Source organism: Bemisia tabaci, chromosome 5 (assembly GCF_918797505.1).
Source record: "Bemisia tabaci chromosome 5, PGI_BMITA_v3".
In the NCBI taxonomy this organism is placed as follows: Eukaryota; Metazoa; Arthropoda; class Insecta; order Hemiptera; family Aleyrodidae; genus Bemisia; species Bemisia tabaci.
This window is the reverse complement of record NC_092797.1, coordinates 21,812,234-21,833,525: the sequence shown is the minus strand read 5'-3', so window position 1 is coordinate 21,833,525 and position 21,292 is coordinate 21,812,234. Positions and strand designations below refer to the sequence as shown.

The 21,292-nt window shown below is 35.4% G+C and overlaps 1 protein-coding gene across 1 annotated transcript in view; it reads right to left on the bottom strand.

Annotated features, from left to right (window-relative positions):
- Window positions 1-21,146, bottom strand: part of tweek (transmembrane protein KIAA1109 homolog tweek) — a 112,256-nt gene extending 91,110 nt beyond the window's left edge. The window contains 24 exon segments of the mRNA XM_019050941.2: window positions 481-739; window positions 1,966-2,132; window positions 2,724-2,880; window positions 3,358-3,678; window positions 4,446-4,636; window positions 5,420-5,668; window positions 6,356-6,475; window positions 6,883-7,080; window positions 7,260-7,463; window positions 8,001-8,123; window positions 9,130-9,316; window positions 9,925-10,186; window positions 10,976-11,131; window positions 11,430-11,580; window positions 12,379-12,516; window positions 14,147-14,254; window positions 14,593-14,691; window positions 15,299-15,511; window positions 15,972-16,118; window positions 16,709-16,809; window positions 17,368-17,514; window positions 18,359-18,502; window positions 19,400-19,675; window positions 20,894-21,146. Coding sequence (XP_018906486.2) covers window positions 481-739; window positions 1,966-2,132; window positions 2,724-2,880; window positions 3,358-3,678; window positions 4,446-4,636; window positions 5,420-5,668; window positions 6,356-6,475; window positions 6,883-7,080; window positions 7,260-7,463; window positions 8,001-8,123; window positions 9,130-9,316; window positions 9,925-10,186; window positions 10,976-11,131; window positions 11,430-11,580; window positions 12,379-12,516; window positions 14,147-14,254; window positions 14,593-14,691; window positions 15,299-15,511; window positions 15,972-16,118; window positions 16,709-16,809; window positions 17,368-17,514; window positions 18,359-18,502; window positions 19,400-19,652 — 4,095 coding nt within the window. The 5' untranslated portion in view covers window positions 19,653-19,675; window positions 20,894-21,146.
- Window positions 21,147-21,292: the final 146 nt, after the last annotated feature.

Here is a 21,292-nt window from a genome sequence, read left to right as displayed (position 1 = left end):
TATAACAAACAGGTATTAACAATGTCATCTTTAGGCACTCTACACGACAAGAACTTATTTCTCAAAATCTTAAACAAGCATACAGGAACTATACAAAGTAAACACTGAGTTTTAATTATCAGATTTTATGTTCATAGACATGATAATCATTGAAAGGTAGACTACTTCCACCAAAATTTTGAACACAGGAAGCTTTGAAGTATCTTTTACAACAATTAAATTCAAATCATTTTTCTTCTGATTAAAGCTCTGATAAAATACAAATATTTAATATATACACCTAATAAAACATGGAGATGAACCTGATAAATGCATCAAGTCATTCTAGGACAAACAGGATCAAAACAAATGAAAAACCTACTTGTCTTGAATTTTTATTTTTAGACATGAAGATAATATTTTTACAACAATCATCACTGTGTTAACTTTCAGATTGCATCTAAACTGACTTATTTTCCAGACTTCATGATTTGAGCTTACCTTTGAGGGAAATAAAATTTCAACAGAGTCGCTTCCAGTTTGCAATGGCCTGTTGAAATAATCAACCGCTAATCCACTGTCAGATACACTACTCTTTGGCCCATCATGCATTTCTGACTCAGGGACACTCAAGATTGAGCGGGTGGCCGTCAACTTTGAATCTGAATCTAATTTAGGAGGCAAAGCATTGGTTGGACTTGAATCTAATAATCTAGCATAAGGCACATCACGACAGGCAGAGTGTACTAGAAGAGATGGTCTGTAAAAAATGTAAACAAGACATATTAAAATTACATATGGTAAAATAAAACAATCATAAATGTAGTCAGCAGCTTCAGTACTGTTGGAGAAATCTGCTATAAAAACTAAAGTTTTGGGCTGAAGCTCTAGAAATAATGACTTCATACAATTAACAGAATGAATAATTTATAGAGTCAAATGAGAAATATACTTGTCGGTGAAATGTTAGCAATCATCAGGCTTTGAACTTCTCTCCTTCTTCTATTCATAATAAGGTAGATAAGCTATCAGGAGCACAGGCAGCAACTACCCCTCTTAAAGATAGCCCCTCTACAGAATAGTAAGTCCCTCTAAGATCTCTACCACTCAGCGCATGTGCAGTGCTGGGATTGTAAAGCCTGTTTTGAGTTATGTCTGGTAGGAGAGAGGACAAGGGGCTGATACAAAAAAGGAACACCAGATTCTTGATTAAGTAAATAAACCCATCGCCCTTAAGAGGGAAGAGAGTAGGCAAATTTTAAGTCACAGGCTGGCCATCACAGCTCACTCTTGTACTTCCACTCCACTCAACTTCCTTACTTGAAGCTCGATGCAACAACACAGTCGCAATCACAGAAACGGTTATGCGCTGGTGAATTAAGTTGGTTGGATTGGCTAAAAAATTAGAGAGTAATGGTGCCGAAGTCCTTCCTACGATTTCAGAGGCTGTCCATAAATTACATAAAACTCTAAGGGATAGAAGAGTCGTCTTCATAATTTTGTGATTGAGCGTGATGAGGGGTGAAAAGTGTTAAGCTCAGCATTACATAACAGTCTGTATAATGGATTTCAACTTTTTTTCTTTTCTTTTCAAGGATCATATACTAGTTTTTTTGTTCTATTCTTTTTAACTCTTGAAACACAGAGCCTTTTGATTGACAGAAGCCATGCCTTTACCCCTTTTTCAGTGAGACTTTTGAGTTTTTTTTTTGTTATGTAATTACTTTGGACCGGCATTGTCATCGCATTACATGCAGTGGGAATCGAAAAATTAGAAGAATCACACTACGTAATTTGTGGACATCCCTTAATGGCAGATAATGGGGAATTATACTCTTTAATATAGCATGTAAAAAAATGTTTTCACAGTATAAAATTGAATAACCTGCACAGTAACATTATAACTCTCATGCTGGCTTCTCATTTGGTAAAAGGACATGCATTTATGTGCCTCAATAACACAAAGTAGAAAATAAATCAACGTACTTAATGATATTGGAAGAAGTATAGGAGAATCGCCTGGAAACTGCAGAGCGACACTCAGACGGACTTGGAGTCGCTGTGTTTATTCTGCCACAACTATCACTTTCTGCAACTCGACTGAGAACAACCGGACTTCCACCACCACCGCCAGACTCACCGGTCAAGACAGGCTATTGATAGGCACAGAAACAAAGTATTGACAGTCAGCTCATAAAGTTTAAAAAATAACCACCTTCCTGCTTTTAAAATAGGAATGAGGCTGTCTCATTCACCACCAGGCAGATCCAATTCGATACCATATTATAGAGTTGAAGGGCACCTACTCCTGTAAGAGTAATCTTAAGGATAAAGAACTCGGGCTTGCTAACAGCCACACCACCAATTTTACTCTTTTTAGAGCGCATCAGGTAGGCATAGCAAGCCAGCCATTCTCGATTTAAAAAAATTGTGAGTAATTGTAAAAATTTGACAATGAAAAAAAAGCACAAAAATTCTTGAACTGATACCCTACAAAGATCTGCATATTCACAGAATCGATGGCCACTGAGAAACTTTAGTTCAATAATTTTTAGATGATATATGCTCACAGTAATGACATAAATAATCGTCTCGGTTCAATAACTTCAAGATATAAAAGTTTTGCTCTAAACACGAAGGAGGTAATCCAACCACTTAATTTATATTTGTTTAACCATTATTACTTAATTTGATCTTTGCCTTTATTCTAACAAGTCAGTACAAAAGGAAATGCAAATACTAACCTTAAGATTTGTTGATCCAGGTTTCTCAAAAGCTGACCAGATAGGACTTTCATGAATTGATACTTGATGAGAGTCATACGGCGGTGTATGAAAAATTAACTGCGATTCGTGAAGAATACTTTGACCGAATCCAGGATCCTTTCCAGGTCCGTTTATCCTAATTGAGGAATATGAGAACAGTAATTTAACATCGACTACATTTTGTGAGTAATTGAAAACCTAAAAGTAGAAAATAAAATGCTTCTTTGACTGAAAATTGGGTTCTTAAATGCATCTAAAGATCGCATTGACTTAGAAAGAGAACTCCTGTGACAGACTCCCACACATCATTGTTGGAGGTAAAAACTACAAAATTTGATGAGTTTCAAAGATTAGAAGTGTCTTTTACGGCTTGAAAAATGCTAAAACTTTTCTTAAGACTGCTTTAATTACAAGTAAGAAAACTATTCCTTCAGATTGGTTCGACTTTTTCAAGAGTTTCTTGTTGGAAAAATTGACTCACTTCAAAATAGTGATACAAATAATTTAATTTGACATTCCTGCTATTGCAATCCTACTTCTTGTGAGAGATTTCCCGTGAAATTTACAAGCATGAGCTCCAAAATTGAATGCGTATACTTAAAGGGGTACAAACCTAAAGGCTGCAACGTTGATTCCATCATTGATATCTTGCCTTCCAGGTTTGAAAAAGCGCTGACCATTCCTGTTTCTCCCGAAGAACTGACAACCACCTATGCACCCACATTTTCCAGTTGTCAAAAATTTGCTATCACTTGGCCACAGGAACCACAACCGTTTATACTTCTCATCGTGTGTTTTTAAATACTTGTGTTGAACAAGATGCAAACTCTTATCGGAGTCACACAGAGATACAGCAGCTTCTAGGATAAGAGGACCCATTGAAACAGAACCAACCTCCAGCCACAGTTCAGAGCCATTTGCGGAGGAAGGACCCCTGCAAAAGTTCAGACAGACGCTATATCTGTAGCTAAATGCCAAAGAACCATAACAACTTTTTCACTGATTTGAGAAATTAGGGGAAAACCATACGGGAACTCCATCCTGCAGCAATTTAGTAAATTTAAAATCCTGTATCTTGGGCCTGGAGATAGATATCATAACAAATTTTTATAGCAAACATAGATTCCTTTGTAAATATGTTGAGTGAACAAATAACTCATTTTTTCCGAGCTTGCTAGTTATATTTCTTTGGCTCTAAATTATTGAATCTGTTGTTACAAGCTATATTTGAGATCTGTAGTGCCTTTCCGCTATAAAAATTTTGTGAAATTTTCGTACAAGTACAAGTGGAATGCAGCTAATGAGTATAAGGATACTGGGTATGTATGAATATTTAAACAATTTTAAATCATTACAGGGTACAAATAAAGAAACTTTGTAAAGAAGAGAAAAAAATAAATCATTTCTCCATTTTCTGCATGGTTAAAATGTAATGCAAATATTCCTGATAGTTTGGAATAGTTATAATCTAGAGAAAAAGACTACACTTTTACACCAGGGGTATCAATGAGATCTGAGTCATTACAATCTTCTCCTTCTTAAAGAATGTGGCAAGCCTCTGGAGCTTTTATTGTAAGTTTTCGAGAGTTTCATTCCTCCCTGATGAAGGAGTTGATTTGCTTTTTTGAATGTTGAAATATGATTATTTGGTGTACTCAAGAAACATTTTGAAGGTCTGAAAAGCTTGATTTGACTATTTACCTGTGTTGTGAGCGACCGCTGCCAGTAGTGTTTGTATTGCTATTGCTACCACCTGTATTTCCTAATGAATGAGCAAAACTGCTTCCTGCTGATATGTACTGGCGAAGGCGTAAAAATGGTAATACGGCTGTGACACCACACTTGACATGATTTCCATGAAGGTTGCAAGTAGCTACACGTATTGGAGATGCCTGCACATTAAGAAAGAAAACCTTAGCAGAAAAAAAGAGGAGAGGACATATCGTCACCTTCCGGCCGAAGTTTCACAAGCGCCATGCGACATCTAAAAATTTCCGCAGCCATTTTATTTTTTTACAGAGAAATTGTTCAATGAAGCTGTACAAAAATTTCACTGAATTTTCTTTGTGCTGCCCCTAAAGTTTAGTGAAATTTTCAAGCAGATTCAACCAACAATTTCTCTGTAAAAAAATATAATGGTGGCGGAAATTTCGAAATGTCACATGGCCTTTGTGATACTTTAGCTAGAAGGTGACAACATGACTGAATAAAGGCTAATTTGAGTCAGGTGGTCACTTGAGCAAAATATTATTGATCCTTTTCAAGTACAGTGATGAAAGATTGATCAAAAAATACTTTTTGCAGAGCACTCACAATTTACTTAAGCTTAATACATGAATTGAAGTGGCAGCAGTACAGACCTTCATAGGTTATTGTATTTATTTGTAAACTTTTTACATTATTCCTTTTGCTACTATCTGATACAAATACTTAGAGGCAATTTTTATTTCTTCCAAAAGTTTTGATACTGTGTTAGGTACTTTCACCATACTGATCTTGAAATTTTCAGGCAAAGCTAACAGAAACTTTCCGGGTAAAACTTATTAGCACCTTTGAATTCCCTTCTCTATGGGGTAGAATTTAAGTTCAGTAATGCTACCTCTTATGGATTTAAAAAATGTCACTTTGCCACTACACTGCTTAGCCTTAGTTACTATATTATTAGTCTCACTTACTAAAAGATTAATGGCTGTGCTGGACTCTACGAGATAAAAGTCTACGGCATCAATGGTAACACGAGTCATACGATATTTGATCTCATCTCCGGAGGGGCATCGGTAACTGCGATCTGGATTCGATTCGGTGCACTCTTTAGGTGGAAGACCATGATGGCATTCTTGAGGTAACCTTGGTGGCTGTAGCTTATTTTCTGGGTCCAGGGTAAGTAAAACTAGCGTCTCCAGTCCTGTTATCAAGTGGTGCAGCTAAAATATAAAAAATCCTGGTGTAAGGAGTAAAACCAAAGCAAAACAGGTCATCGAGATCATTAACAGAAACTTCTCTCCATTGCTCACCTTCTTTAAAAGAAAGTCAAAAGGTTGGACTACACAAATGGTGAATTTCACGTGTGAAGCGAATGACCAATTGGATAATTTGATTGTTTTCCTTGTGAATCCAAATACTAAAAATATTATAGATTGATAATATTTGCAGCCATACATAAATTCAAAGTCTACATGAAAATTAAAGAAAAATACACAAAATTTTAAACAAAGAGGATAATCACGAAAATACAAAAATAAGTGGATATGGCAAAGAATGAATGCTCCCTTACACAAATTTACTCATGATTTTTGGCAGAAACAGACCATAAAAGGATGATTTGAGTTGCCGAATATCAGGGTATAATGAGAACATAATTGGGTTAAGGTATTGTACCGCGATATTAGTAATGTAGGTGCAGCATGTTCTTGGCAAGGAGGCTAGATTACACTTAAAATTTCAAAATTAATTTTAATTCAAATCAATTCTTTTTGAATACAATTGACAGGAATATTTTGGAAGAGAAAAAAAACTCTACGCTACTGCTAACAAATCTGCCGATCAAAGTCATAGGTACAACATTAAATAGCTAGCAAAAGAAGGTAAGGCATTGGACTTTCAAGGATTACCTGTGGACTTGTCATTTTGCCTGTTAGCCTTCCAAGTTGAATTTCTAGCATCCATGCATATTCAAGTGTTTCTTGGTCTAAGCTCCTGCCTGTATCACTAAACATTGCATGTCCTCGTATCTGCAAAGTAGAAAAGCATAGGTGATAAATTCGAATTGCAGTTAATGAAGAGAGACATTAAAGCTATTATCCTGCAAAACGTACGTTTAATGGATGAAGAATACATTATTCTAAAGACTAAGATAAATATCCGAAACATAGACAACCTATCCAGCCAAAGCTCCTAATTTCGCGGACGCTTCTGCACATAAATCAAATGCATTGTTTTGTGAAGGTGTGTATTTTATTCTTGCATGTTCTGCGTATATTCCAGTTAATAAAAATCTTCCTTGATTAATAAAAGTTTGTTGAATGGAAGTTTCACTGAACTTTTTTCCTAAATCTTAGAAAGACTGAAAGAAGCTTCACCAAGTTTCTTCAATGACGGCGGCAAGTCAAAGAAAAAAATTATGTAAAATTAGACTTACCTGAAAGCCTGACAGCATGAGATGGCCTTGATGCAAATGCTTGTCTCGACCAACTCGCATGGGTATATTATCAGAACTGATTAAGATTCCAGGGGATAGTAGAAGCTGAAGTTGCGTTTCTTTGTAGCCTTTGCGCATCTCAAAACCAAATCTTTCCAGTAAGATGACAGGGCACGGTGGATCTGACTCTGAGCAATTCTACAAAATAAATAAAAAATGATAAGAGGAAAGAATAATTAAAATGAGGGAACATAACTGGAATTTATTTTTTTAAAAGATGGGTTCCTCATAGATAGCAGTTGGAAAATCCTCTTAGTCATTAAAAACTTTATCAAAATAAGAGGAAACACAATTAAAATAATTGACATTGATTTTACCTTCATTAGATGAGCTTGAATGTCATGCATCGTGATTGAAACGATGACATCAAGAGGCCTATATTCTCGAGGATCAAAGTTCTTCTTGGAAATGGAGCTGTCATCGCTTGCATCGGTGGCATTTTGTGTTGTTGGTGGCTGGCTGGATGAGAGTGGGTTGGTATTCATATCAGTAAAACTCTGATCCTCTCCAAAAATATTTTCCTAAGAACAGACATAATGATCACACTATATTATAAGAATAATAGAATTGAATTCTCTTCAAAAACTGTGTAAAAGAAAAAATGACGGACATATGGTTTCAGAGATAATAGTAAGTATCAGTGAGATGGATGATTTGTTAAGTTTCTGACTTTTGGGTAAAGTAAAGAGTGTTAAAGAGTCAAAAGAATATTGAAGATTCAAAATTATGATACAAATTATACGCCCAGTTTTATAAATGTAGTGCTTGTTGGTAGAAGTGTTTTTCAGATTTTGAGGTTTTTTCAATAATTAATTATGGTTTATCAATCAGACTGATTTTTCTTTCACACTGTTGCTCAATTCAGGATTCAAGGGATCTAAAGTGTTGATAAATCTAATTTGTAAGACTTCTTATTCATGTTTGATGATCTTTTTTAGACTCTTTTGTTTTAAAGAGATGTAAAATGAAGGTAAACTGATGAAAAATACGATTGAACTGACATCAATTTAGCTTGTGATGAGATTTTATAGAGTATGCTAAGGCAACATGTTACAAACCTTCAAATTAACGAGACATTTTATCCATGAACCATAAACAAGCATCACAGAGGGCCCAATTTCAAGCTCCAAGCTGACTCGATCTGGTTTTAGGGTACATGGATCAAATTTAAAATTGCCGTCCTAAAAAAAAGAATAATAATTATGACAATAACAATGCAAGAGTGACAATGGTGGTTTTTAGAGAAAATGATGACCTTGGTTGGAAAATTGAATGAACACTCAATTAGATGGCCTTTCACTTTTAGAATACAGCAGACCAATGAGTTAGAATAGCCTTTGTAGGCCGTTTTTGGAGGCCTGCGCATTACTGGGTGTGCCATTAAAACATCATGCAGCCTAGCACACATTTGGAAAGCTAATTTAGGTATTTTTTTTCTCCTGTCATGGTAATAGGTATAGTGGTCTGAGTGAATAAGATGAATCTCATGATATACGTTTACACATACTATTCTCCGGGGCGAAGATACAAGAAAAGCTCTCCGACGCTGGGGAAGGGGGGGAAGCGACCCACGATGGCCCGTAGGTGGCTACGCTCTACGAGAGTCCCCTTGAGCAAGGGAAATCGCCCCACGTTTGTACGTAGGGAGAAATGGGGAACCAGCTGACCAATCGAGCTAGGAATTGAATCAGTTGGCTGGGCACTCTCTCGATACAGTACGCTGTTGAGCTTTTATACTCCGGAGAGAAGGTCGAGCATTCGAGATCAGAGGCCAAGCCGCGTAGATGCTGCTGTAGTCAATGAAACTCGAAAGCTCTGACGTCAATCTCCAAACGTACACAAGCCCAACAACGCACCGCTCTTTCTTCCCATCACACTCCAAAAAAGTACGATGTAAGGCTGAATACTGTTCCCTTCAATAGCTATGCTCATGACGATGAATGCATTGCCTATTGGTTCCTTTTTCTTGAGGCAAACCTCCTGAGAGCTCTGCGTTGTTTCTGAAAGTAAAATTCTTTCATTTGGATTTGCAACCTTGTCTCAAGCACTTCTTTAGGTGGGCAATATTTCCTGCCCTAACTGCAGCTAGAGTAATATAATGCAAAGGATAAATAGAAAAACGAAAAGTCGTAAAATTATTGAGCCTTGCTCAGAAGAATAAAAGATGCATAAGAGACAAGTTAGTACCTGTGTCCAATGTATTGCGGGAGATTTCCTAGTGCGTTGCATTCTCATTGGTGAGAGTAAAATTTCTTCCTTTTCAGGAGTTGTTATATCAGCCTGAGGAGGTGGTCCAAAAGGCGGCATTGGATGATAAGTATAATTGATTGATAAAGCTACAATTGGCACTGACCAGCAATCTAACCAACCATTACTGAAAATAAAATAATGAGTGGAGAAATATATCAGAACTATTCATAAATTAAGTAAATGTTACCACTCTGACTCATTGTGTAACTTTAGAGCTAATAGTGCATCTTCGCTCTGAATTATTTCCAAATGCATAAGATGGGTTCTTGCAGAGTCATGCTTTTGCAAGACTGAGCCTTCACTGCTTGAAGGTGAGTCTTAAACCTTGCGCATATTGGATAAGGCATCTAATAACCTATCCCTACCAGAGTTTCAAACTAACTGCAAAAAACCAATGCTCTCAGGGAAAAATTACTGTACTGGATACAAAAGTATTGATTGCAGGGTGTCAACGCAAGGCTAGTGTGGATAGAAAGAAAAGGGGTAAATATAGTAAGACAAATTAGTTTGGTCCAAAATTAGAGCGCAAAGCTCCAGTTTACACACCTGCTAGGACAAAAGCTCCTAAAACAATACAAAACTTCTACTTTAATTCATCAGCATGTTTGTTTAGAATGACTGACAAAACGACAAATGAAAGTTTCAGCTAAACTGACTGGAAGTCATTCTCTAGAAGGATTTCATCTTGTTTTTAAAATGGGATATTTTATTTAACAAAAACACATGATTTACCTTCTTTTACAGATGTTTCTCCATTTTTTGGCATTTTCCTGGGGTCGAGGGTGTAAGATTGTGCCATCCCTCTGAAGTAGCTTGGCATTCTGATCAATTGCAAGTAAAATGGTTCGACTGGTATAAACTTCATTTAAATATAAGGATAGGTCCATACTTTCTCCTTGTACCCAAAATTTTAATAACAAGCTATTTGGCAAGAAGTCAACAAAAGGCAAGTCGAAAGAAAAATCGAAAAGTTCACCGCAGAATGCAAGATGAGCTGGAAAAAGAGAGGTGAAAGGGTAAATTATTGGCTCTCAAACTGCTGAAGATTGACATAAAAAATGAAATGATTTCAGCTACTGATAGACTATATGGACTTCAGATAAACATGGTCATAAGGGTTAATTGGTAAAAACATATGCCCTCGTATGAACTTAAGGTTTGTAAAATATGTGACCATTGTTCAAGAACCAATGATTAATAACTTGTCCTAAAGAAAAAGAAAAAATGACTAATTTTTGCAATTTCAGGCTTTGTAATTCTGATTGGATGCAAGTATCGACGGTGAAACTACCAGACCACGTATCTCGTTTGCGGTGTTTAAAAATCTCCGCTCACATTTTATTTTTTTGAAGGAGATCAAATCAATATTATTCCTTACAATTTTCGCAGATTTTTCTCCGCACAAAGAAGAAAAATCATGGAAGTTTTCACGAACTGACGTTGAGTTGTTTTCTATCTAAAAAATAAAGTATGACAGGAAGTCTGCGACGTCGCAAACCGAGATACGTGGTTTGGTAGTTTCACCGTCGGTATGCAAAATAAGTCTTTTTACATGAGGAATTCATTGCAGGTAAACTTTTTTGTAAATATATTTAGCCATCAGTCCTTGGAGATGCAGATAGACAGAAAAATGTCATCACTAAAAAGAAAATCTTCTATTTTTTAAAATGTGTATAGCAGAGAATACATCGCTACTCAATTATTATTTGTAACATGATTATTGAAATTTTCTTTGAAAAATTATGTTTACTTTTTTGGATACAACATTAAAATTAAATATTACCATTTTCTTGATTCTGAGAGGAACAGTCAATCCAATTGTATTCATTTCCCAAAGTTAAAACTTCAAATTCCTTCAAAAGAACTGATATTCGCCAAGTGTAGGGTATGAAATACAATAGATCCGGCCTTGACTTTGATGACCATTCATTCACGAGATCTGAAAACGTAAGAAGTCAAATGATGATGAGAAAGCTGTAAAGAGGACATTATTAATATTAATCACTCAGTGAGCTCCGTACTTTCATGACTCAGTCACAGGAAAGTTAAGATAATCAAAGTGAACAGAGTAATAAAAAGAGTAAATTTTCAGGTATTTTCTTACTGATTTTTCTGGTTTACCCCAAAATCTTGCTGCCGCAAAAAAATTAGCTTGGTAATGTTCTTTTATTTCTTTGATAGTCATTTTAAGAGGAAAAAAACAAAAAACAACGAGGAGGAGATTTCTCCAAACTCACCTTGGAAAAATTCTTTATGAGCAAAGATGAACCAGCCAGTAGCTTTGCAGCCAGTTAAATTTAACATCCAATCTTGATGATCGTTCCATTGAATTGGATAATGACTACGTACAGTGAACTCTAGGGTTTCACTCTCAACTAAACTTCGGAACTAATGGGGAAAGAAGAGGAAAAATGGGTGAAAATACTAATAGGGGACAAAGATAATAAGAAAAACAAAAGCAAACAAGGCTTAAGATTTCTAACATATGATATTCATGTAATTTTTTTATTTGAGAAATCAATCGTTGGTATCGTTGAGAACTGACAGAGACTTTATTTTTTTTTTTTTACATGAGGAGCAGTAGGCAAGTTTCTTTGAGTTTTGTAACAATGTAAAAGATAAAACAACCATACAATTTCAAAATTCGGAGACAAACCCTAAAAGTTGCAGCGACCATTTATCAGAATCTTTGGTTGTTCATATTTATCATAATTGAGTAATGTGATCGTTATCTTTTGGATTACAAGAAAAATGTGTAAATTTTTAACAAAACATTTCCATCAAAATTTTAAATAATTACAAAGATATATTTGGGTTGTTGCAATCTCTCCTCGAGGACATGTTTTCTCTTCAGTGAATGTATGACAATTTTAGAACCAAAGCAGATACCTACATTATATACCTTAATTAATTAATATCTTAAGAATGTAGCTGAGGATAACAAAATTATACATCCTTTTCATTTATGTCCACAAATATGTTTGTAAAAGTCATTGAACCATAAAAAAATTTTCGTTTAGCACATGATTTAGGATAACAAACATTGCATGATGGTATTACTTTCATTTCTGGTCTTAAAACCCACCTCAAAGAATAGCAGAATTAAATGCTTGTTCAATTCATTTTTTTGTGAGGGAGGGGAACTATGTAATTGACTGAGTTCTCATAAAAGGGCAAAATACTTACTGTTAAACTAGTGGTAGCTTCTAAATGTAATAACTGCCCAGTTATTTTGGTTGTGTATCCATTTGGTGATACAACCCATGGCATTGTAATTTCTAGATAAGAGCCAGGTCCTACGTTTATATGAACAGCATTGGTTTCCTAGAATGTGACATGAATACATAGTGAGCTTGGGTAAATTACAGAAAATTATAACTTTGTTGTTACCACAAAAAAAAAAAAAAAAAAAAAAAAAAAATACACAGCAATACTGCAAATTGTTCTTAATATCATGAAATGCCAAATAATGTAGGTCATGACAATGGAACACTAAACGAGGTAAGAAAATAAGTATTCTGCTTCCATGCTTCCTCTTCAAAATTTCACGCTCAAGTCGATTCCTGCGGTGAAAATTACGGAAATTGCTCCTAGATCCTAACCAAAACATTAACGTTTCTGGTGGCACTGGTTACAGAAAGTTTTAAATTCCTGCTATCGAACACAATTAGAGTCTGCGTGAATCAAATTGCGTACTACAATGGTTTCAGCAGGCTTTTTAATCCAGCAAAGTTCCTTCTCTGCCCTGTGTTGTTAAACATGTTAACAAAGTGCAACAGCTAAGCTGAAGTTCTGAGAATGAGGCTGCCTATTTTTACACTACAGAGACTATTCAGGTAACATTAAGTCTGCGATTTTACTCAAGTAGATTATGGTTCTTTTTATGAGCAAGAAGTTCGAATTTATGCATCAAAAGACGTTAATATCTTGATTAGAAGTTACTGTTAATAATTTTTGGTGCACAGAGAGTGTTCTAGGTAAATTTTAATGAGAAAACATACATCATATTGCTCTAATTTGCACCTTCTCTGGTGTTCCATTATTATCATTCTTCAACTTGCTCTTGAATAAGCATGCTTAAAATTTTGGTACTTCTCATTTCAAACCCATTTATTGAGTAAACTTTCGAATTCCTGGTCTGGCAATGTTAATAAAGTTCAGAGGTAAAAAGTTTCCTAATTGACATAATAAGTAATTGCATAAAAAAGTCAATGGGCCACTAGACAAGGTACAAATTTAAACAATCTGATACATGTTTCTTAGCAAGAATTTCACGTAGAACACGATTCACACAACAAAAATTACTGAAACCAACTCCTAACAAAGATATTAACGTTTTTATTTCACATTGGTTATGAGGAATTTGAACTGCCCGCTCACAAGAAACTCAAAGCTCAACGTGAGTCAAATCGCGCACTACAATGGTTTCAGCAAGCTTCTCAACCGAGCAATGTTCATTTCCCGCCATGTGTTTTTCAAACGATATGCAATTTGCTATAGCTGAGTCAAAGCGTCAAGATTGAGGTTGCCCGATTTTTATATCACATGTCATGATAACGTTTAGCGTGCGATGTGAATCACGTAGAGCATTGAGTTTTCGTGAGCGAGTGGTTTGAATTCACGCATCAGGAATCATTAAATATCTTCGTAAGGAGTTGATTTCGGTAATTGTCGTTGTGCGTATCGTATTTTACGTGAAATTTTGGTTAAGAAACATGCATCAGAATGCTGAAATTCGTACCTTGTCTAGTGGTTCATTATTGCCATTATTAGAGAGAGTCAGCTTTTTAAAGGACACGATTATTCCATTTAAAAGTGAAAGAATGGGTTTCTTCGACTGAACCTGTTGCCATTTGTACTAGATAAAATAAACTGCAAACTAAAGAGAGAAATAAACTAGATAAGAATAAACTGAGGAGAGAAATTGAATTTTTTCCCCCTTGTAAGCACTTGCCTTGTTTTTTGTAAATAAAATGTCAATAGTTGCTTCATAAAGTGTACTTAATCTAACATCAAAAGATTGAACAAGTCTTTTTTCTCCGGGACGGGGTGCTGGGGTAACCTAAGAAAAAAATAAACAATGAGAGTTAATATTCAATTGGATCTAGCTTCAATATTCAGGGAGACACTTAGCATCATTACATCTGAATAAAAGAATATTGCACATTCCCTTCAGAGACAATAATCTTAATTAAATTACTTGCTGACAAGCATAATAAACAAATGTAGTACTTCTTTTTTTTGGGAAAATTCAGATTCTTGAATCATAAATTATAGGCTCATAGATGTACGTTCAACATTTAGTATTGAACATTGCATTCACTGAACATAATCTTCCTTTTTTTCTTGTAAACATTTACTGATGTTAAATAAAATTATTATAGATTACAGATAACTTACTTTTAAAGGTTGATAATCTGGGGGAAAGAAAAATTTGAACAGGTGTTCCCGTTGACGATCAGCCCAAGGACCATAGCTGAAATCTGTACCTTTTCCACACTGTAATTGATTGAAAAACATTAATAAATAAAGAAAATGGCAGAAGAGTCAAATAAAAGAGTTCAATAAACATTAAAAAGGCGATAAGCAAATATGTGTTAGTCAGCTATGCTGGCAGAGATGTAAGGGGTCTGACAAAACTGGAAGGAATGAAATAAATATTTCAAGATATTCTATGCTCATAACAGTACATCCGCAATTTCCAGACATGGCACTGAACAATTTGGATAAATGTAGTTTAAATTAACCAAAGCTTAGACAACATTTGTCGCTTGTTCTGTCTATTTCTCTCCCAGCATCTGAATACAATAGTTTACTTACTGGACGAGGACATCTATTACAAGGCTATGGCAATGAAAACACTAAAAAGCTCAAGTGCAAATAAAAACTTACAATAATAGAGGTGTGGAAATGTAAAACCTGTGACTAACATCCATGGTGACTGTATCACCATTCTCGTATGTTTCATGAAAACCCTGTTTAACGCAAGTAAAGCTTTTTCTCCGCAAAGAAAAAACTCAACTCTTGACTTAATATTTCCACTTTTACTTAAGGGCACTACCTTGACTAGCTTGATAAAAAAAAAGAAAAAAAATTTAAAAAATACCTTGATGTCAATGCCCCAAATAGGTGGTGCTGATTCAACAATATCACCATTCGCTAATTGGAGCATTTCAGGCTCCTCAGGGACAAGTCCTGGTTCATCCATATAGTGGTAGAGTTCAATATTATTGGAAGACAGCACTACAAAACCAGCACCCATGTATCTGGGTGGATCATCAGCCATGCCAGTGTACTTAGGACTAGGAGCTAAAATAACCTAAAATCAAATCAAATCATTACAATGACTGGGCACACAAATGAAACAAATAAGCACACATATTTTTCTAATTTTGATAGAGAATTGTCATTCATCAGACACGCATTACAGTTTCAAGTCATTTGTTTACATGGATGGGCGATAGGCATAACTCTCTGTAGCCCCTTTTTTCACCCACTCCTGATGCCAAAAAACATTTTCCAAATACCTTTTTCCTTGGATTTTTCTTTGATGTTGGATTTTGGCAATTTTGCATGAACCCTTTTTCATCGAAGAGTACTGTGAGTACTTCTACTGTGCATGCAAATGTGAGTTACTTTTGATTATGGAACAGAGCACATTCCCTCCCATGGCCTTCATATTTATTTGTCATTTTAGGTATCTTTCCTTCCAAAACCAAACATATGATAAGAAAACATTAGCACAAAGAAAAAATCAGGCATGGATGCCCCTATCTTACCTTAAAGTTTTCAGCTTTACACTTAACAAAGTGCATAAAATGATCCAAACGCGATGCTGCTGGTTTTGTAGAATAAACAAAGTGGGCTTCTTCTACATTGATTGACAGTGTTGTTGGGACTAAGCGATTTCCAAATACAACACGGCCCTGATAACAACAATTGTGACAATTGATTTCAAATCATATCGTACCAAATTGGGAGATATTTTTTCAAAAACACAATATGATACATTGTAGTTTAACGCATGAAGACTTAGAGAAAAAGCTTAAAATAGGGCAAAATGCCATCCTCAAAAAAATTAGAAGTTTTTGGCTTACACACTTCTTCAAAGTAGAGATACAGAATCTACCTGATATTGTGTAATCCTCCCATATTGGGTACATCCCCGATCTAAGAATTAAATGAGGAGGTACCTAGATGGAAAAATGAGATTACCTGAATTTACAATAATTCTTCTTTGTTTACCTTTAAGAGAGAATATGACTATCTCTGCATCACTCTCTGATTGATCATGCTGCAAAAAGGGTTCCATGGAGATTCCAAGGCCATGTATGAAAAGGAAATGACTTTTTTTGATACACAGGTTTCTAAAGTTAGGTATATTCTTGACAGGATCGTCAATTAAATAGTTTTGGTTTCAGTATGTTTTCTCTTTAGCTTTGCTTCTGCGGCCCAGTAGATAATTTTTCAATTTATTCAAGATACAGAACGAGATCATAAATAAACTTATACTTACAGATGAGACATCTGTCTTAATGACGGGAATAAGGTCCCTCCAACTCTTCCCCAGGGAAGCTTTATGCTGCCCTCCTGGATCATCAGTTTCATCTTCATCTCCTATAAAACAGATGCAAAAGTATCATCACACACAAATGATGAAAAATGATGAAACAGTGAGAAAAAGAGAGAAAAATACATGAAAATTAAGTAGAAGTTATTATCTTACGGTCAAAAGTTGTGCCATATTTACATATATTTTTTAGAATGAGACAGCTATTTCTAACTCAGAATATTTGCATTACACCTCTAACTTTGAAATACTTACTTCTGCCTTTGTCTACACTTTTATCAAAATGTTTCTTTCCTGAATTAAAATTAAGAGGAGCAAGTAAGTATGACAAAAAGAGGAGGAAAATAAATTTTTAAACATAGAACAATAGCATTCAACTGAAATTTTTCAACCAGACAGTTAGAACTTGCAACAAATAAGTCGCAGTTGTTTACAATCTGTTTGCAAGTGACTGCGTTACAGTCGTACGATAGTTATTGAGGACTGATTGCAAGTAACGCTGCTGCCATGCACAGAAAAAAAAAATTGGTCTACTAGAATTGGCCTACTGCGCAAGACAGTCAAAAGTAGATAACTGCCACTTATCCGGTGCCAGTTTTACATACCTTTATCATCCAGTTCGTCAGGTGGAATAATTGTTGGTTCAAATCCGAATAAACGTTCCAAACTACTGTATATTCGACATCGATTGTACACATGCAATTCAAATCCGTTTAACATCACAGACAGTCTTGTATCGGAATGCGATAAATCTGTGGGCAGACAAAAATAAGATTATAAATATATAAAATGGAAAAAGAACTGAATAAAAAAAAACACACACAAGCTCACCTGTGATTTAAATCCTACAATCTATTCCTGACACAAAATTAAAAAAAAAAAAGCAGTTTCGGTACGGTGACAGATGATTTTCTGACCTGTTTGTGATAAAATAATCAGTGGTTATAAACTTTCTTTTCTACGCTATTCTCTCTATTCTACACAACCTTCTTTCTGTACTATTATTTCACAGATTCTGGATGTCTACTGGTACTTTATAATTTAAATTCCTTGCTTTGTCATAACCTTGTCCCGATAATCTACAATATTCTATGACAAAAAAATTATGAAAATTATGGCATCCCTTAAAAAAAATGAAGTTAGCTTTAACTTTGAGTCGCAAGTAAATAATTCTGAGAAATTTGCATTCGAAAAGTAAAAAGGAATGATTTAGGTCTTCCCGGAAAGACCATGAAATGAAAATGATCAGACATTGTTGAAAAAAAAAAGTAAATTGAATGTGAAACTTGGAAAATCTGCAATGCTGCAAAGCGAAATATAGAGCTAATGGTTTCACCCTTGACATGCTACAGTTACTGTAAATAATGATGTAAGATACCAGAAAATAGAGAAATTGATTAAGTTAGTTGAAGTGCCATCCTAGATTTATTTGACATAGAATCACTGAAGGACACCACCTGATATGGATATTACAATGAATAAGGCAATAACTGCAACTTCACACTCAAGAAGGAGCAAATTACATGCCTGATGATTTACACTAAGGTGTTTCTGGGAGACTACTTGGACTTTGATACTGAAAAGTTTTTAACTTACCTTCAGAAACATCCTTCGGGACATATGACCTCCACCATCTAAAAATAAGCCACCCATCCTGAACCCTGACTGTGTAATCGTGGGTTATGTACACTATATCTCGAAACATAATTTTTCCTGATAGGACACAAACGGTAAATGAACCTGTGGAGCATACAAAAAATTGCAATTAGTACTCAAAGAAATAGTATTATTTATACTATCAGTAGTTTGTCAATATCCTCTCATGAAGAAAGGATAATAATGACAAGAATTCAATGGAATTAAGTCTTGCTTTCATGGCAAGAACTCTACTGATTACTAGCGCAATGCCCAAAATTAAAGGCATGGTGATGAGAAATCACGTTTTATTCGTCCGTATGGTACAGATGAATATAATCATTTTGTATAATTTTTATTGATTTATTGTTGATAGTTACCTGTAATGATGTGACTTCTTTTTACTTTTTTAACAAGAAAACCTCAAGACTACCACCAGTTATTCTATTTGCTTGGTTTTCATGGATCATATTTGAATATCCCACTTACAATAGCCCACCAAGAGACTAGTTTGGCTTATGCCTTGACACGCTGTCACTGTCTATCAGATAGTTCTCGCCACTATGGATGCTTTTTTTATGCTTGTTAGTATGACTCCTTTGTTGTAGCCAGGCTTCACTTTCTCCTGTGTATTGCTGACCAATGTGCCTTTTTCACATATCGACAGTGAAACTACCAGACCATGTATCTCTATTTGCAACACCGCAGACTTCCTGTCGTACTTCATTTTTTAGATGGAAAACTACTCAATGTCAATCCTTGAAAACCTCCATGATTTTTCTTCTTTGTGTCAAATAAAAATCTTTGAAAACTTCAAGGAATGATATTGATTTGTTCTCCTTCACAAAAATAAAATGGGAGCGGAGGTTTTTAAACACCGCGGACAAGATACTTGATCTAGGAGTTTCACCATCCATATGTAGTCTAAGACCACTAGCCTTCCATGCTATAATTGCAGGATAGCATAAAATAGATTGTTTGAGGAAAATGAAAGTTACTCACCCACACTAAGATACCCTTTTGTGACATAAAATCGGGTCAAAAGCCTTGTTACGATGTATCCAGTCACCCTGGAGTTGTAATAGGAAATGTAAATGGCCCATGCCATTGCAGATATAAGTGAGCACATTAGCCAAGCAAAGTTGCTATCCATGTGGACATCATTAGGAAGGAAGCTACATGATAGGGTACTATTGTCTCTAGAAAACCATTCGCAAGGCTGCTCCGTTGCCAGCTCAACTTCGAGTGCCGTCATGATGAACTGTTACTTAAACAACTCTGAAACAGATGATATTTCATTAATATGCTTCACTTAGTTACTCTGTACACTTAGGTAGAATGGTTTTGAAATGAAATTATTTTTGAAACATCTTGAGACTTTGGTATGGCAAAAATTCAAGCAAAATTTTTACTTTACTAACTATTCTGCAATTCATTCCTTAAGCATACAACAATGATTAGTTCTTTCTGGATGTTATTTTGGCTACATTAAGCATTATGGATATGTAAGAGTATAGGGTATACTTATGTCAGAGTTCCTTTTAGCTTGACAAATTCATCACATTCGACACAAAATGTATTTTTCAAGTAGTTTTTTAAAAACAGTAAGTCCATACATCTTCAGTTTTGACACATACTAAATTTATGGATTTGATGAATAAAGCTGAACCCCTTTTCTAATCTCAAGAATTGAGATCAAAAACATTTCTGAAAGATTACTCAGACCGCCTTAAAACTAGGAGCCTATGCTTGAGATCTTGGAGACTCATGACTGAGGATCCACAGGTGCATCTTGAATTTTTTCAAAGATGCCTTAACACCACAATAATCAATAAACATCAATTTTTTTTTATTCGTTTGACTGGTAGAGTGGGACTAATTTTCCCGGGTGAAACCATAAGGAGAAAACATGGAGAAGGCCGAACAAACCAAGCCAGAAAGTTAGGTTAGCAGTTACTGATAAGGGAGTCTGCAGTACATTACTCATACAAATACGACATGTGGTACATGATTCTCTTCCACATGATGGGCTAAAAATGGCACATAATAGTCATGCACTTTGAAAGAAGTGTTGAACGATCATGAAACCTTAGAACCAGACCTTGGGCTTATCAGTAATGATTCTTCACAAGGATTAGATTTCATATCCTGAATCTCCTACAGGACAATCAAATTTTGAGATCATTCTAATTACACGTAAATATAAAATTGAAACAGAAAATCCTCGTGTTGATGGATTAGGAGGACCGATTTCTAACGATTGTATTGAGTACTCGTCATCCATATTACACCTGTCTTATCGGCAGGGAGAAAACTGCCTTAGGGAGAATTTCATAGCCTCCCAGTGATCGCGAGATAAAGAGTATGAAATCAAAAATGAAATTGGCGTCATAAATTACTGAAAATTGATTGTGAATAGCTGCTGGTACGGTGAAATAGACAAATAAAGTCGTAATTCCGTAAATCAAAGAAAAACATTAGTCAAAGATAACCTACAAACACTATCACCAGATACAACAACGGGAGAGTTTAAAGCTGGAAGTATTCATGTGCCTCGAAATTACATTATTGTTGAAGGTTTAAGAGAAAACTTGGCTGGTGCAAAGTTCTTCAGAAGTACTATTGAGTATAAAGATTCACTAAACAAAGCCATTTTTGCAGCCACAGATGAAAAAAAACAAAAATTGATATTTGATATTATGGAGTTACTATTCTGATAGAGAAGGGGAGAGATGCAACTAATTTACGATACTGAATGCGCCGTTTTCCACTGCAACCTGTAGTGCTGCTGTCGCCAATGAGAAGCGGCACCTGCGCGGCTTGTCATGAAAATAACCAATGAACAGTCAGAATAATGCTCAGGCGCTCTTTGCGCTTAGAGAATAACGCACCCCA